Source organism: Thermobia domestica, chromosome 5, assembly GCF_964235325.1.
Source record: "Thermobia domestica chromosome 5, izTheDome1.hap1.1, whole genome shotgun sequence".
NCBI lineage: Eukaryota > Metazoa > Arthropoda > Insecta > Zygentoma > Lepismatidae > Thermobia > Thermobia domestica.
Genome location: NC_137458.1, coordinates 238,476,490 through 238,492,621, shown reverse-complemented (window position 1 = coordinate 238,492,621; position 16,132 = coordinate 238,476,490). Strand labels below are relative to the sequence as shown.

The 16,132-nt window shown below is 37.2% G+C and overlaps 1 protein-coding gene across 2 annotated transcripts in view; it reads left to right on the top strand.

Annotated features, from left to right (window-relative positions):
- Nucleotides 1–16,132, top strand: part of LOC145686477 (NAD(P)H oxidoreductase RTN4IP1, mitochondrial-like) — a 49,228-nt gene that overhangs the window by 20,866 nt on the left and 12,230 nt on the right. For both annotated transcript variants that reach the window (XM_081759825.1, XM_081759824.1), the window contains exon 4: nucleotides 5,277–5,389. In XM_081759825.1, the coding sequence (XP_081615951.1) occupies nucleotides 5,277–5,389 (113 nt within the window). The remainder of the gene's footprint in view (nucleotides 1–5,276; nucleotides 5,390–16,132) is intronic.

Here is a 16,132-nt window from a genome sequence, read left to right as displayed (position 1 = left end):
GGTGTTAGATAAGTTGTGGTAGTATAATGTGACTCTATGCGAGCATTCTATGTAAATTAAAGAACTTTAATAACTTTCTGAATTTCATCATTACAGAAAAATAAAATGGAATGTGAAGTTTTACGTCTGATGAATTCGTGTAGGTTAAAGAGACAAATGAATAATAAGTGAATGACTGTGAAAGAATTAGTGATCTGAGATGAGAGGAAACAGAAAAACCCAAGAAAACACACAGACACAATGTTGTTCACTACAAACTCACACGGTCTAGAATCGAACCCCTTGTACCAAAGATGAGCGCTGAACCATTGAGTCACAGTGCTCTTAACATTACGGAGAATAACATATCTGATAATCTTTGAAATTAAAGTCTTGGTAATTGCTAAGAAACTATTTCGTTTTATTTTCTGCAAACATCCTCGGTAGTAAGTAAAATGACAAGAGAGTGGATAAAATGGGTTATATGGGTACGTCTTTATACAATTATATACTTCATTCCATCTTTCGGAATTGTGTGGTGTTCCTTTGTGTGTGCATGTTTCATCTTGCAGTGTTTAATGCTGAGTTTATAGTTTTGGTGTGGGAAATTTCATTTTTTTTTTTTTCGTACTAGTAGATTATGTATGGTTACTGTCTGCCGGTAATCTCCCGCAGAATCCAGTGGATTACGAAAGTTTATATGTCCTGTGAAACTCTTCTTGGTATCAATAAAATTAAAAGGTACTCACTTTTCACTTCCAAATTTTTATGATCGTTTGAAAAAAATATTTAAACGTCGAATTTTCTCTGATAATTATCAACATTTTCAAGACTTAGGTAAAAAACAATATTTTAGTAGGAAAACGAAGTCTCTCTATTGAAATTTGAATTATATCAGTCCAATGTTTTCTATATATTTTATGTAAACTACTAGTGGTTTGTGAGTATAGAAGGAAACCCATCTAACTTTTGTCATTGGTGATGTTCTTAAGTCTGACTAATAAACTTGGAATTTGCTGAAACCATATCTTTAATATATTGTAACCTTAACCATTTTCAGTATGAATTTCGAATAAATAATAATAATAGTAATATTTTAAAAAATCTTCCGTTGCACTTGTTCAATGTTGCAAAATAACATCTGATCATGGCACTAGTAAAAAGTGTCTACTCTCGGATAAATTTTTAATTACGCTTTAAGACTAATTTGACAACACTGAATCCAATGAAACTATTTTAAACTTTATCTATCCATGACACCACGAGAAAAATGATCTCAAAGTTGGAGTCTTTAAAGTACCGCTTATCTTGCGTGATACCATGGACAGATACGTTTAAGAATAGTTTCATTAGATATAGCACCCTCAAAATAGTATTAAAAATGCAATTAAAAATATATCCAAGCGTAGACACTATTACTATTGACATAAGAGGTACTTCAAAGACTCCAACTTTGAGGTCATTTTTCTCGCGATGCCATGGCGGGTAAGTTTAAAAAGAGTTTATTTGGATTACTCAAATTAGTACAAAAAGTGCAATTAGAAATTTATCCAAGTGAGGGTACTGTTTTTTGCTAGGATGTCCTTGTAGATTATTCTTAAAATAAAAATTTAAAACAAATCCTAATGCTGGCCTTAGTTTCACTCTCATGTGAAAGATAGATATATTGGGTAACTGCTGTATCTTTCATCTTTTCTAAACACAGGTGTTTTATCTATTTATTTTTATTTTTATTTATTTACTTATTTATTTATTTTTCTAATTTTTAGATCAAAAGTAAATCCTAATCTTTGAATGATTATTATTCAGTTCCTGGAACAGGAAATTCATCGTGAATTTTTTATATAGATAAAATGATTGTAATCGACGTAGCGACAAAAGTTATTTGTGTGTGTATCTATTTATTATTATTGTTTAATTTAACGTCCCACGAATATGCCCCGAGATTAAGGGAGATACAGATGATGAACGAAATAATGCAATGAAGAAAGTGAGAGGAAACAAAAGAATCCCGAGAAAACCCACGCACACTGTATTTGTTCACCACAAAGCTCACTTGCCGCGAGTTGGGATCAAACCAGGTACCCCACATACCAGATGTGAGCTCTGTACTACCGAGCTGCCACAGCCCGTGACGAAATGTATTTATATGTATATGGCGCTACGAATATATATGGTGAATACTTTCTTTACAAAATGGCTTACTACAGTGTTTAACAAAAATGTTTAAGGAGATTGGCTGTTGAAAGGTTAATTGAATGATTAATGAGATTTACAAGCAAATTACTTGTAAAATTTATCTTGAAACTGATGAAACATGATATTGTAACAATGTTGTAATTTCTTTAGCTTCTGAATTCGAAACTTTATGGTTTTGTGACAGCTGGTTGGTGCACCCAATGGAAATATTTATCGAAATCGAAATAGGAGCTATGGTGATCGTTTTTCTTTTCGAGATATCTAATTTCTATTATAATGATTTCATTATATTTATCACTGCCTCCTTGAAACTAAAGGGTATCACTTATATATCACTTGATATAAACTATATACTCTTATATATAAACCAAATTTCATGAAGTTTGAAGTAGTAGTATAGCTAAGAGTTTTTAAAGGGTTAGGGGGCAGCGAGGGGAGCACCAAAAATTTCGAGGAGGACATTCGTGTTTGAATTGCTTTGAATGAATAGAGAATAACTTGACGCTAACGCACACTCACTATATATATGTGTGTACCGACCAGCCGTGTGTTCGAAACCCGGCCGTCATTCTGATTAAAGTTTTCCCAGGGTCTTCAGATAAAATTGTGACGAAATTTCATTATATATAATCAGTTTTTATTCTTTCTTCCGCAAGTGCAAAATTTGAATACCATCGTTGTCTTTACTTCATTTAAACAAATTGAAAATAATTTCAAACAGAAAATTAAAAAAATGTATATGAATAAAAGAATCACAGTATAGTTTTATAACGAACGTACACTCAGACTAGTTATGGTAAGCGATTTTTGCTGGTGGTCGACTGAAAGGTTGATACTTCAGGCATGATCCGTAGTTGTTACTGTATTTCGTTACAAAATAGTTTTGAATGTTCGATAGCACAAAGTATTTGTCTACCAGCCGGCACGTAACCAAAAAGGGTCTGGACCCCCCCCCCCCTTCCCCTCTTCGAGACCAGAAATGAAAGAAAATTAAGGAAGGATGAAACAAAATGACATGAGAAAAAGAAGGATCAGCGTTAAAAATAAACTACAGGAGCTTTTGTTACTCTTTCTTATGAGGAGATTTGTATTACTTGCAATATATGGTGGCGAGGTGAGCGTCCTGGAAGAGTCAGGAAATTTGAAATTTCTAGAAAAGTCACCTAATTCTCAGAATTTCTGCTACTAGTCAGGAAGATTTCAAGCTGCCGAAAGCATAGTGCCATTGTAAGCAAAGCGTGGACATTTCTTATCATAATTTTTCGTCATCGCATCCTTGCAGTTTCAAACATGTTATTTCAAAAACAATTTTCTACAATTCCTTTTACCTGTCATTTGGAACAGACAGTAGTTGACGGAATAACAAAAACAAAAATTTATGCCAAAAGAAAGTTCTGTTAACATTTGATTCAACAGAGAGAAGAATGCAGATATTGTAAAATATTTTACAAGACATTATTGCGTATGTACTTTTTATAATAGTTGAGGTCATAATGAAAGGAAAATTGTTATATTTGAATAAACAGAGAAAGGACGTAAATATTATATAATCTTTTTCAATACTTTTTTTATTATTATTTTACTCGAGATTTCATCATAGTTATTAAAATACTTACCGACATATCCTAATTTTATTGTCCTAACAAACCAATATATGTTGATAGTAAAGTAGTTGTTTAGATTGATCGAGCTCTTTGGCCTTCAGAATTTTATGCCACCCCCCCCCCCCCCCCCCGTTACGAAATCCTGGCTAAACGAACTAATATATGTTCCAGTAAAATAGTTTAGAATGATCGAGCCCCTGGTGTGATGACAACAGTATTTCATATCACGGACCCCCCTCCAAGAAATCCTGGCTACGTGCCTGCTACCAGTACTACGTTTCTCAGTATTTTGGTGAGTATCAACATGACCATATCTATAAGAGGGTCTAACTCCTCGAGCAGGAAGATTTGGCCCCCGGCTCCCCATAGCTCCTCTTTTGTTTTGAAGAGATCAATGCAGATTAGCTTAAACTAGAAATGCAAATCAATGAACAAAGCAACATTTATTCAAAAGTAATAAACATGTAACAGTTTCGCCAACTAACTGAACATATTGGCTTCATCAGACACTGTGACAAACAAAAGTAAGTTGGGTATAAATATAAAACGATCCTAGAAACTAGTCTCGAACGTTGATTAGCTGGTCAGAACGGACTCGGCCAACTTTTGTCAACTTCTGTTATGATTGGCTGAGTCCGTTTCGAGCAGCCAATCAGCATTCGGAACTAGTTTCTAGGGTCCTTTTATATTTATACGCAACTTACTTTTGTTTATCACAATGTCTGATGAAGCCAATATGTTCAGTTAGTTGTTGAAACTTCACATATTTATTTTTAAATAAACATTGCTTTGTGCAGTGATTTGTATTTCTAATTTAAAATTAGCTTTTTTAAAAAAAATAAAACAAAATAAACAATTGACAGTTCGAACTTAATAATTTTGAGTCTGTGTTGATTTTCATATGCAAGCCGGAGTCGTTGCAATCTTAGAAGCAGGACGAACGGTGTTATTCATAATAGTTCTTTCGGAAACATCCAGAAAGGGGCTTTTCTTTTTTTCTTTTTTCTTTTTGCTGAAAAATAATATGTAGAGATGAGTTTCATTTAAAGGTCCAATAAATTACTATTGAATAAGAAAACTGCAGTGGACACATTTCCTTTATTTGTGTTCCCAACTGATATTGCATGAGTGCAAACTACCTTCGTTACTTTCAAGCCATGTTGTGCAAATTGTTTAAATTAAATTATGTTCCTAATTTTATTTTCTTAGGTCAGATTTTTATTTTTTAAAACTTCTTGTTATTATGTAATATAAAGTGACTCAAGTTTTACTCTAATTTTGTAACACCAGTTCTTAAGTTTATTTAAGACTCCAAATAGGAAAAATTAAAAGATAATGACGTCAGTACAAAAGATGTTATTTAATGTGAGAGATTCTCAATTTAAGTAATCGTCCTATGAATAAAGCGCACGAGTTTTATGGTATGAGAGGTATTGATTAACGTAACTAATGAACAGAGAATTGAGCAGTAATTAGTTTTTCTCGTCTTTCTAGGTTATTGCAACATGTAGATCAGATGCTGTTACTTTAGTAGAATCAATTGGAGCTGATTATGTGATTGATTATACACAATCTGACGCCGAAAGACTTATAATTGATAAAGGCAGGTAAGGACAAAATGGTGGTTGAAATGCTAAGACCAATTGTGTTAGTTATCATTGGATTCCTGTACCATTTTATTAAACAAAATTGGAAAATATAAAACATTAGTGTTCTTATCTTACTTTGAAAATGGTTACTTTAGAACATACTGCCGGGACTACGAATTACCTGCTTTATCTACTTTTAGTAGCATTTTTTAGTCGTTATACTTTTTCCGCTAAGATATACTACTCTCACTTCCGTTGTGTATTGCATTTTATCAATAATGCCTGTATTGTATTGTAAAGAGTAAATTGTGGCATCAATCGACCTGTAAAATTTGAAATTCTTGGAAGTAAAAATTGCATATTAATTTGCTGCAGCAGATATTCTCCACGTAATGAGAAATATCCGAAAGAAGTCGCATTCTTTGCTTCTGAAGACTCTTTGCATCATAGCTTCTGATCCACATGTTAAAGAAATATATTTTTCTATGGAAAGTTAAGAAAACTTTTTGGTGCCATGATTGATCTTTCCATTGCAAAATCATAAGCAGTTGTCGTGAGTTTATTTTTTCTTTCAACTCGTTGAAATTGAACGAGGAGCTATTAAAAGTATTCTTGATTGATGAGCCCAATATTAAGAAAAGCAGTGGCACATCTCATAAGCAATAAGTAGAAACTATCAAAAAAAAAAAAAAAAAAGCTAAAGGAATTTTGATAACATTTACACATTGCGTAAAGCTTATCGCACAGAACTCTGTGAACTAAGAAACAATATATCAAATTAGTCATAGCAGCTCATTCATACTTCAACTGTTGATCGTCTATGTGGATGTATTCATTACCATACAAAAGACATTGAAATTTCATAAACTTCCGTTAGGAACACTGTAATTTTATCGCGAACAAGGAGAATACTGCTGTTATCATGAAGACAGCAATACCAAGAAAATTTGTAGGAATTGCTGGACAAATCACATTTCAAGAAATCACGATCTACCGCCTCAGTTTTTTGAATAATAATAAGATAATTTGATTTTCAGTTGGAGCTCTTGTTGTTCAGATTCACGATAAGCTGTAAGTCCATGTCTCACAGGACGTCAGCGCTGAACAGGACGCTAAACTCCAAACAACCAACCAATAATAACAATAATAATACCCACCGACACACAACATGCGGATCCGTTGCCCAAGAAATTTAATAAAAAAATTCAGTCTGCTTTTATACCCAAACATCTTTTGAGTATTTGTTGAATTGATTGAATTGAATATTATTATTATTATTTCATAGTACAAGCTATAGTCCAACGCCAAGATACGAGGGTGAATTGGAAAGTTCGTGGCCTGACCTACAAAATTAGAAAATATTTGGATCTGATATGTTTTATTTTTCCATGTAATTCCCCTCGACCGAGATAAATTTACGACCCTCCCCCCCAAAAAAAACTTTTTAAAGTTTTTAAACAAATTAAAGTCCGAGGGTGCTAGATCAGGCGAATACGGCGGGTGCTGCAACATTTCGAACTCATAGGAAATAATTTCTGGTATGATGCAAGGAACGTGTGAACGCGCGCATTGTCTTGGTGATTTTCTCCATGTCACAAATTTCTGTTATTTCCGCCCACTTAGCGCTTACAAACTCCTCAACTGGAACAATATAGAAGTGAAATTTTACACAGTGACTACTAACGGATATACCTACACAGCTAATATACACAAACATAAAATAATTGCTTCCTTCTTAGTCAGGCCACGAACTTTCCAATTCACCCTCGTATATTGATGAGTCGTTATGTACGAAGGTTCGAATTTCTGTCCAATCGTGTACTTTTTTTCACTCTTTCTGTATTATTGAATTCGCACAAATAGAGGAATTCATGTGATTGAAGTCAGTTATTTCCATATGTGTCATATACGAGGGAGGATCAAATGAAAACCTTAAAAGTGCAATAAATGTTAGAATGTAACAATGAAAAGGAAATCTTACCTCTTATTTTTCAACGTAGTCCCCTTGATGTAAAGGAAATTTTACCTCTTATTTTTCAACGTAGTCCCCTTGATGTTCAATGCAAGTATTCAGTCGTTTCGGAAGTGCATGGATACCTCGGTGGAAGAAGCCTTTTGATCGAGATTGTAGCCACTCGTGCACCGCATATTTCATCTCTTTATCACTATTGAAATGTTTGCCGCCCATCGCTTCTTTGAGTGGTCCAAACAAACGAAAGTCACTGGGGGCAAGGTCTGGTGAATATGGTGGATGGATGAGACACTCAAATTTGATGTCATCGATAGTCTCAACGGTCAAAGGGGCAGTATGTTGTCGGGCGTTGTCATACTGTAGGAGGAGTACTGAGGACAAAAGTCCTCGCCGTTTACGCCTGATTTCAGGGCGAAGTTGAATTTTCAGCATGTTTGAATACGAGGCATTGGTTACTGTAACTTCCGTTTTCCATTACTGTTCCAAAATTATTCCGTTAGAATCCCAGAAGAGAGTGAGCATGACCTTTCCTGCTGATAGTTGACTGCGGTTTTTTGTTTGTTTCGGCGAAGAGCTATGCCGCCATTCCTTGCTCGCTTTCTTGGTTTCTGGTTGATGATAGTGAACCCAGGTCTCATCGCCTGTAACAATCCTGTGCAGAAATGTGTCACCCTCGGCGTTGAAACGACGCAAAAGTTCTTCACAGGCGTCGACGCGACGATCTTTCAATTCAGAAGTCAACTGACGTGGGACCCATCTTGCTGATACCTTATTGAAATGCAGAACATTATGCACAATGTGTTGAGCTGAGTCAAAGCTAATCTTCATTATTCTTTCAGGGTAATACGCCTGTTGTCCTTTACAAGCTGTTCCACTAGCGCATCGGTGTTGTCGGTCACTACGCGGTGAGCCTGTCCCGGTCGAGGACCATCCTCCACAAATGTTACGCCACTTTTCAAATTCCTACATCCCTCGTATACTTGCTGCAGGGACAAACACAAATCAACATACTTTGTTGCCATCCTGCGATGAATTTCAATTGGTTTCACACCTTCACTACTCAAAAACCGGATCACCGAACGCTGTTCTAAAGCGGTGCATGTGGACAGTGGGGCGGTCATCTTGAAATTGCTCCTGTGCTGGCGCTTGTTTGACTAGACTCTTCTGCCACCTACTGAAGAAAGTGAATGCTGTTAGAAACAATATTGCCAACTTTCAAAGCAATAGCACAACATTTGAAATTTACAATAAACTTTTAAGGTTTTCATTTGATCCTCCCTCGTATAACTTTTCACACATCTTCTGACATCAACATATCTTTCAAGGTTTGAATTTTGATATCTTTATGGAACATTTTAGCATTAATTCTGTAAGACTCAACACCAGAATGAGTAACAATAAAAGTTGACAGTTTACGAGGTAGAGCTGTAAAAGTTCCTGATAACGAATAAATACAGGACAAGATAGTCTATGTAATGAAAACATGGGAAAATAATTTGAAGTAAAACATTGAAACAACTGAGATAGGTTCAGTATAAATACACAGCCGTAATTCAAAGTATGCAAGGAATCACAAACAACATGTATGAAGTACAAAGTAAATATAGCATAAGGGTATTATGTATTCCTGGAAAAAAGTAACAAATTTTGCTATCATTTAAAGGAAAATTTTCAGAAAAGGTCAGGTGTGTATAAATGCAATACCTATTCAATAAACCAAAAGGTGATACAAGGAAGAGTTAATAAACATATTAAGACAGTAAATATGAATATATAGATAAGTTAGTAAATATGGATATACAGATAAGTTAGGTATAGTAGAATGTTCCATCAGTAAATGCACTGTTATGTTCGAAAATATTCAATATTGCTTTATATTGTAGACAGATTTTAAGGTTTCTGGCTTATACTTTGTTACTAAATTCACGTAGAAATTTGAAATAAAGGCAATTAGGGATTATATTGTAGTAAATAAGAGAGTTAAATATCTTAATTACGTTTATCAATAACAAATTTTAAATATTAGGAAGAACCAATTTCCTAAAAGACTGGAGATGAGGAAAAACTTAACTCTGCATTTTGAACTGTATTTACTCGGAGTAAAATCACTTTAGTTCTGTTTCCAACAAGTATTTTAGCAATCAGAGGGAGACACAAAATCAATAAACTAGTGTTCACTGAAAATCATTTAGATAATAAATAGTTATCATTATTATCATCATCATAGGTATTCTGCCATTATTTAGCAGGTGCTACACGGTTTTCAGCTAACCTCATCTCTTCGTCTTCACGTAGGACTTTTCTGTTTTGATACTCTCCTTCTCCCTCTCCCTCTTTCCTGCCACCATACCCTCTAGCACGTCCCTCATGGTAGAATTCTTTCTCTGGCAGTCTCAACCAGTTTCTCTTCTTTTCAGTTACATCTAAAATTGTTTTTTTCTCCCCCACCATTTCTAATAACACACTCTCTCATTCATTTTCCGTCCGAGCCTCTAATTCTATCCATTGTTCCCCACATCCACATTTCGAAAGCTTTCACTTTTTTCATCGCTTTCACGTAAAGTCCGTGTTTCTCCCCATAAGTACAATACTTCACACCAAGCACTTTATGAATATTTTTCTCAACTCTAGTCAAGGACCCACAAGACCTATCCTTGGTATTGCCTTACGTTTGCACTTCATATCATCACCAATAATACTACTTAGGTATCGAAAACTAGTCACTTGTTCTATTTTCTCCTCTTCTAGTTCCATATTTGACTCGACTGCTCCGTTCCACTCACCATGACTTTTGTCTTTCTAACATATACACTATGTGATCAAAAGTATCCGGACACCTGGCTGAAAATGACTTACAAGTTCGTGGCACCCTCCATCGGTACTGCTGGAATTTAATATGGTGTTGGGCCACCCTTAGCCTTGATGACAGCTTCCACTCTCGCAGGCATACTTTCAATCAGGTCCTGGAAGGTTTGTTGGGGAATGGAAGCCCATTCTTCACGAAGTGCTGAACTGAGGAGAGGTATCGATGTAGGTCGGTAAGGCCTGACACGAAGTTGGCGTTCCAAAACATCCCAAAGGTGTTCTATAGGATTCAAGTCAGGACTGTGCAGGCCAGTCCATTACAGGGATGTCATGGTCGTGTAACCACTCCGCCACAGACCGTGCAGTATGAACAGGTGCTCGATCGTGTTGAAAGATGCAATCGCCATCCGCGAATTGCTCTTCAACAATGGGAAGCAAGAAGGTGCTTAAAACATCAAGGTAGGTCTGCGCTGTGAGAGTGCCACGCAAAACAACAAGGGGTGCAAGCCCTCTCCAAGAAAAACATGACCACACCATTAACACCACTATCTCCGAATTTTACTGTTGGCACTACACACGCTGACAGATGACGTTCACCGGGCATTCGTCGTACCGACACACCCTGCCATCGGATCGCCACATTGTGTACTGTGATTCGTCATACAACGTTTTTCCACTGTTCAATCGTCCAATGTTTACGCTCCTTACACTAAGCGAGGCGTTGTTTGGCATTTACCTGCGTGATGTGTGGCTTATGAGCAGCCGCTTGACCATGAAATCCAAGTTTTCTCACCTCACGCCTGTCATAGTACTTGGAGTGGGTCCTGATGCAGTTTGAATTCCTGTGTGATGGTCTGGATAGATGTCTGCCTATTACACTTTACGACCCTCTTCAACTGTTGGCGGTCTCTGTCAGTCAACAGACGAGGTCGGCCTGTACGCTTTTGTGCTGTACGTGTTCCTTCATGTTTCCACTTCACTATCACATCAGATACAGTGGACCTAGGGATGTTTAGGAATGTGGAAATCTCGCGTACAGACTTCTGACACAAGTGACACCCAATCAACTGACCACGTTCGAAGTCCGTGAGTTCCGCGGAGCGCGCCATTCTGCTTTCTCACGATGTCTAATGACTACTGAGGTCGTTGATAATGAGTACCTGGCAGTAGGTGGCAGCACAATGCACCTAATATGAAAAACGTATGTTTTTTTGATCATATAGGGTATTTTCATCCCATATTCTTCACAGACCTTCCTCAGGTTTTCTAACATCTTATTGATTTTCTTTTCAGATTCCGCAACAAGCACCATACCTTATAAACCTAAAACTCTTCCCTTGCTTTGTGTGTTCTCTTCATAACCTGTTGTTTTAATTTTCTGTACTTCTTTCTGTCCTCTTCTGTACATATGAGCCTGTTTCAACGCCCTCCTTTCCCTCATTTCCTGCAACATACGTTCGTTTCTTAGTCGTTTTGTGTTCATGGTAACTTACTATTTCTTCTGCAGTCTGATGTATGCAAAGTTTAATATGCTCCCACCGTTTGTTCCTATCTGTACCTGTCCTTTTCTCGTTTGAGTACTTTTCTTGGGAATTTACTTCTTCGGTTTTCAACTTTTCAGTATTCAACTTCTTGTTCCCCACTTTTTTTCTGCTACATTTTTCAGTTGAATATCCTCTTCGGCCCGCCAGCAATAAGAGAAAATATCGGCCTTTAGAAGGATCTTCGCGTTGTTCACGCTATTTTGATACCTCTCCTGAATCATAACGTAGTGTATTTGATATCTTCGGTTATCTATTGAAGATTTCCATGTATATATTATCTTCTGCTGATTGAAACAAGTGTTCTTAGTTACTAGTGAATTCTGTCTACAGAAATTGACCAGTTGCTCTTCCCTTTTACTTCTTATGTCTAAACTATATTTTCCTACCTGCATTGAAGTCTCTCATTACAATTATGCATAAATCCCCTTTTTCCCCTGTCTATAATTTCTTCAATTTTTTTATAATTTTCCTCTACTTCATCAGTTGCAATGAAAGTAGTCGTATGTCTGTATCACCACTAGATCTTCCTGTTTTCCTGAAGTCTTAACATCATAACTATAACTGTCAACAAATTCTATTTTCACTACCTTCTTCTGTAAGCGCTTACCAGGAATTATTCTCATACCATTATGACCACACTTTTCATTACCTGAGTAAAACATTCTATATTCTTCGCTTCTCAACTCCCCATTACCTCTCCATCTAACTTCACAAACTCCTACCAAGTTTTCATTACCTGAGTAAAACATTCTATATTCTTCGCTTCTCAACTCCCCATTACCTCTCCATCTAACTTCACAAACTCCTACCAAGTCTAGATTATTTTGTTTTATTTCTTTAATTTCCCTCTCTGTAATATGATATGTACATTCCGTCTCTATCCTAAACCTTTTGCTTTTGTGTCTTCCTTTCTCAAGCGATCTTCTCCACATTGGTACTCTCTCGTCCAATAGTCTTTCCCAAGACGTCCTCCTTTCGGAGAATCGAATGGGGGAATATTTTACCTCCGGAACTATGTTTTGACCTGCGAAAGACCAATATTCTTTTTGTGCTTTTGATGAATGGACCGCAGAATGATGAATGGCAGAAAGGTGTGAGGAGCACCCCATGTTCCCACAACGTGTTCTTTTCAGTAATAAGGCATTATTTTTCGTCCACGGAGAGGCCAATAAACAAAACCACATATACTGGAGTGACACAGCAAAGAGGTGGGTTGGGAAAAGGTGATAGTGTGGTGTCTAATCTGGGGGACGCGCATTATTGGAACGTACTTCATCCACGGCACCCTGATTGGGGAGAAATATCGTGATCTGCTCGAGGATGATGTGTTCCCTGCTCTTTTGAATGAGGACGGTGATTCCGCATTCTTTTTCCAGCAAGACGGGGCTTCACCTCATTATGCGTTATGTTCACGTCAATAGCTCGATAGACAATTTCCGGGACATTGGGAAAGGCGATGGGGACCAATAGAGTGGCCACCACAATCCCCAGATCTTCCGCCGCTCGTCTTCTTCCTCTGGGGCCATCTGAAGAACCTGTTTTATCAAGAACCCATCTGTGGTATCCACAATTTGACGCAACGAATTCTGCAATATTGTGAAACCATTGACCCTGACATGCTGTTGCGAGTCCATGCGGATTGGTAGAGGCGCTGGGCAGTGTGTCTTCCTCAAGAAGGACAGAACATAGCTACGTGAAATCGAGCTCGTGTTAAATCATACCCCACATGCCCCCCTTCACATTTAAAAATACAAAGTTGGATCCAAGATGACGGCTTCCAAGATGGCCGCCATGGTAACCATGTCGTACAATACGGTCCATTACCCACCTGAGCAATATATACCATGAACCAAGGTGAACGCCAAGCCGTTGGTGTGCTACAGGGGTGTTAACCGACTTATGCCTCAGTCTGTAGGTTTTCTTCCGCAAGACTGTGTGTAATAACGCAAAGTGGAAGATTTCAATATGAGCGGAAAAATTAACATATGCTTGTGACCATGGCTATCACTCTGCCGAAATATTAAGTAAACAAACCTTAGAGAGCTACGAGCACAAAAGTGAGTACACATTCAGAAAGATTAGGTGTGGTGTGTGCATGTCAAAAAATATGCGTATATATAGTTATTGTCGGTAGATTTATTGAATTAATAAATCCTTTATTTATTACCGATGTCATATCATATTTATGTGGGGGGTAAGGCATTATTGTCTCATTTTGAATTATTGTATCTTCAGATTCTACGTCCTGTTGGCCTAATTTTATCCCCCCAATATAAATTTTCTAATTCGCACACTGACTACACGAGCTGACACAACAATAGTTCTAAAGAGGACTCACTCTGTCAATAATTGCTACAGAACCTTCGTGACAACATGTTTGGGGGCGGATCATCATGGTTAATGAAAAATGGATCTTTCTCCGATATTTCGACTGTGCTTATCAGTAGTTATAGCCTGGCCAAGAGACTGAAAACTGTCCAAAGGGAGAAGTTTGAAATTGTAATGGTGGGCATATGGTGGTGAAATACCGATGGTCCACTGTTCGGAGAACCAGTTGCAGGCTACCATGCTTTGGATGGGAATTTGTACAGTAAACAATTACAGCAAGTCCGTGATGTTATGCGACAGAAACACCCGGCTTTGATAAACAGGAAGAAAGTTATGCTTCACATCGATAACGTCCTTCATAGGCCACAGCCAATCATCTAGAAATTCAAAAAATTGCAGTGATTCGAATTGATATGACACTTCACTTACATCCCAGGCCTTATCTCTTTAAGTTACCATTGGTTTTGCTCCCCATCCCGTTTCCTGCAGGGATGACGATTTGAAACAGTTAACGATGGGGAAAATGAGTTACATAAGGTTTTGAGCTCCAAATCCCTTGAATGGTGTTACCCTAGAATCGTTCTCGTAAAAATAGAATGAACTTTACTGAATAAATTACCCTTCACGCTTTTTACATAGTTAAAAAAAAAAAAAAAAAAAAACGGGATATCTATAGCAGATTGCTCTGTAAAACTTTGCATTCTACTTTTTTTCGACAAAGTTCTCTGTGTTGTCCAAATCTTTTCAAAACAACATTGAATAAAGTGAAATATAAGTGTTCTAAACCCAAAATAGTGAGTTGAATGGGATGTTTATACTGTAGTTTCTTTACCATCCACTGTTGTCAAAGTGTAAAATTTAAGGGAGTTGGAAAAATTAACGCATGGATTTAATATTTAGAGAAATATATATTGCCTTTTTAAAACAAATTACTTCCTTCAGAATTTTGTCTTATTTTTTTCCTTTGTTATACTGTTATCTACTCAGTAATGTGTGGGAATGCCACTACAATAGAATACATACCATATTTCCTTAATAATAGAATATCCTCCAATCATATAGAATGTTATGGAATCCGACGATATATATGGTCAGAGATACCGAAAAAAAAAGAACATTCATATTTAAGGAAAATTCAAAACGTTTTATTTAGCTAATTTTCATACTTGAACAGCTACCGGTGACGGCGCTAGTATCGCCGATAAACAGAAATGGCGTCGGCAGTCGAAAAGGCGCAATGCGTGTGGTGGTTTGCAGAGCCAAAAAGTGTTGTTCAAGTTCAACGAAACTTTCGACGTGTTTACCACAAGGATCCTCCATCAAGCAATAGTATCTGGGCATGGGAGGATCAATTTTTATCAACGGGGAGTGTAGTGAAACAACAAAGCGGTGGTAAATCGCGTGTGTCAGAAGAAAATGTGGAAGCAATAAGAGAGTGTTTCTCAGGTAACCCGAGGAAGTCAATTCGCGCAGCGAGCAGACAATTGGCAATGCCAAAGTCAACAGTGCACGATGTGGTACACAAACGATTACGTTTGCGCGCGTATAAGGTGCAAATTGTTGCAAGAAATTAAGCCCAACGATAAACCACAGAGAGCAGCATTTGCTACTGAAATTCTGTACAGGAGTGATTATGATCATAATTTCCTATTGAACGTTGTTTCTCTGATGAGGCAACTTTTCACTTGTCTGGCTGTGTTAACAGACACAACGTAAGGATATGGGGATCTGAGAATCCGGATGCGTACATAGAACATTCTAGAGACAGTCCCCAATTCAATGTTTGGTGTGCTTTAACACATAATGCAGTTATAGGCCCCTTCTTTTCATAGAGCAATCCATAACAGGAAATGCGTTCTTAGACATGCCTCAACACTTTGGTGTTCCCCAGTTACAACATTTGCAACCTCAAGTAATATTCCAATTGGATGGAGCCTACAGGTGAGGAAGTACCTTGATACTGAATTTCCTTGCCATTGGATAGGCCGTGATGGACAAGGGCGCCGTTTTTTCTGTATATTTGGGGGAGGGGGCATTTAGATGCAGAAGGCATATATATGGGGATTTTAAGACGAATGGCAAATATTGTATATTCATAAATACAATAGGGGG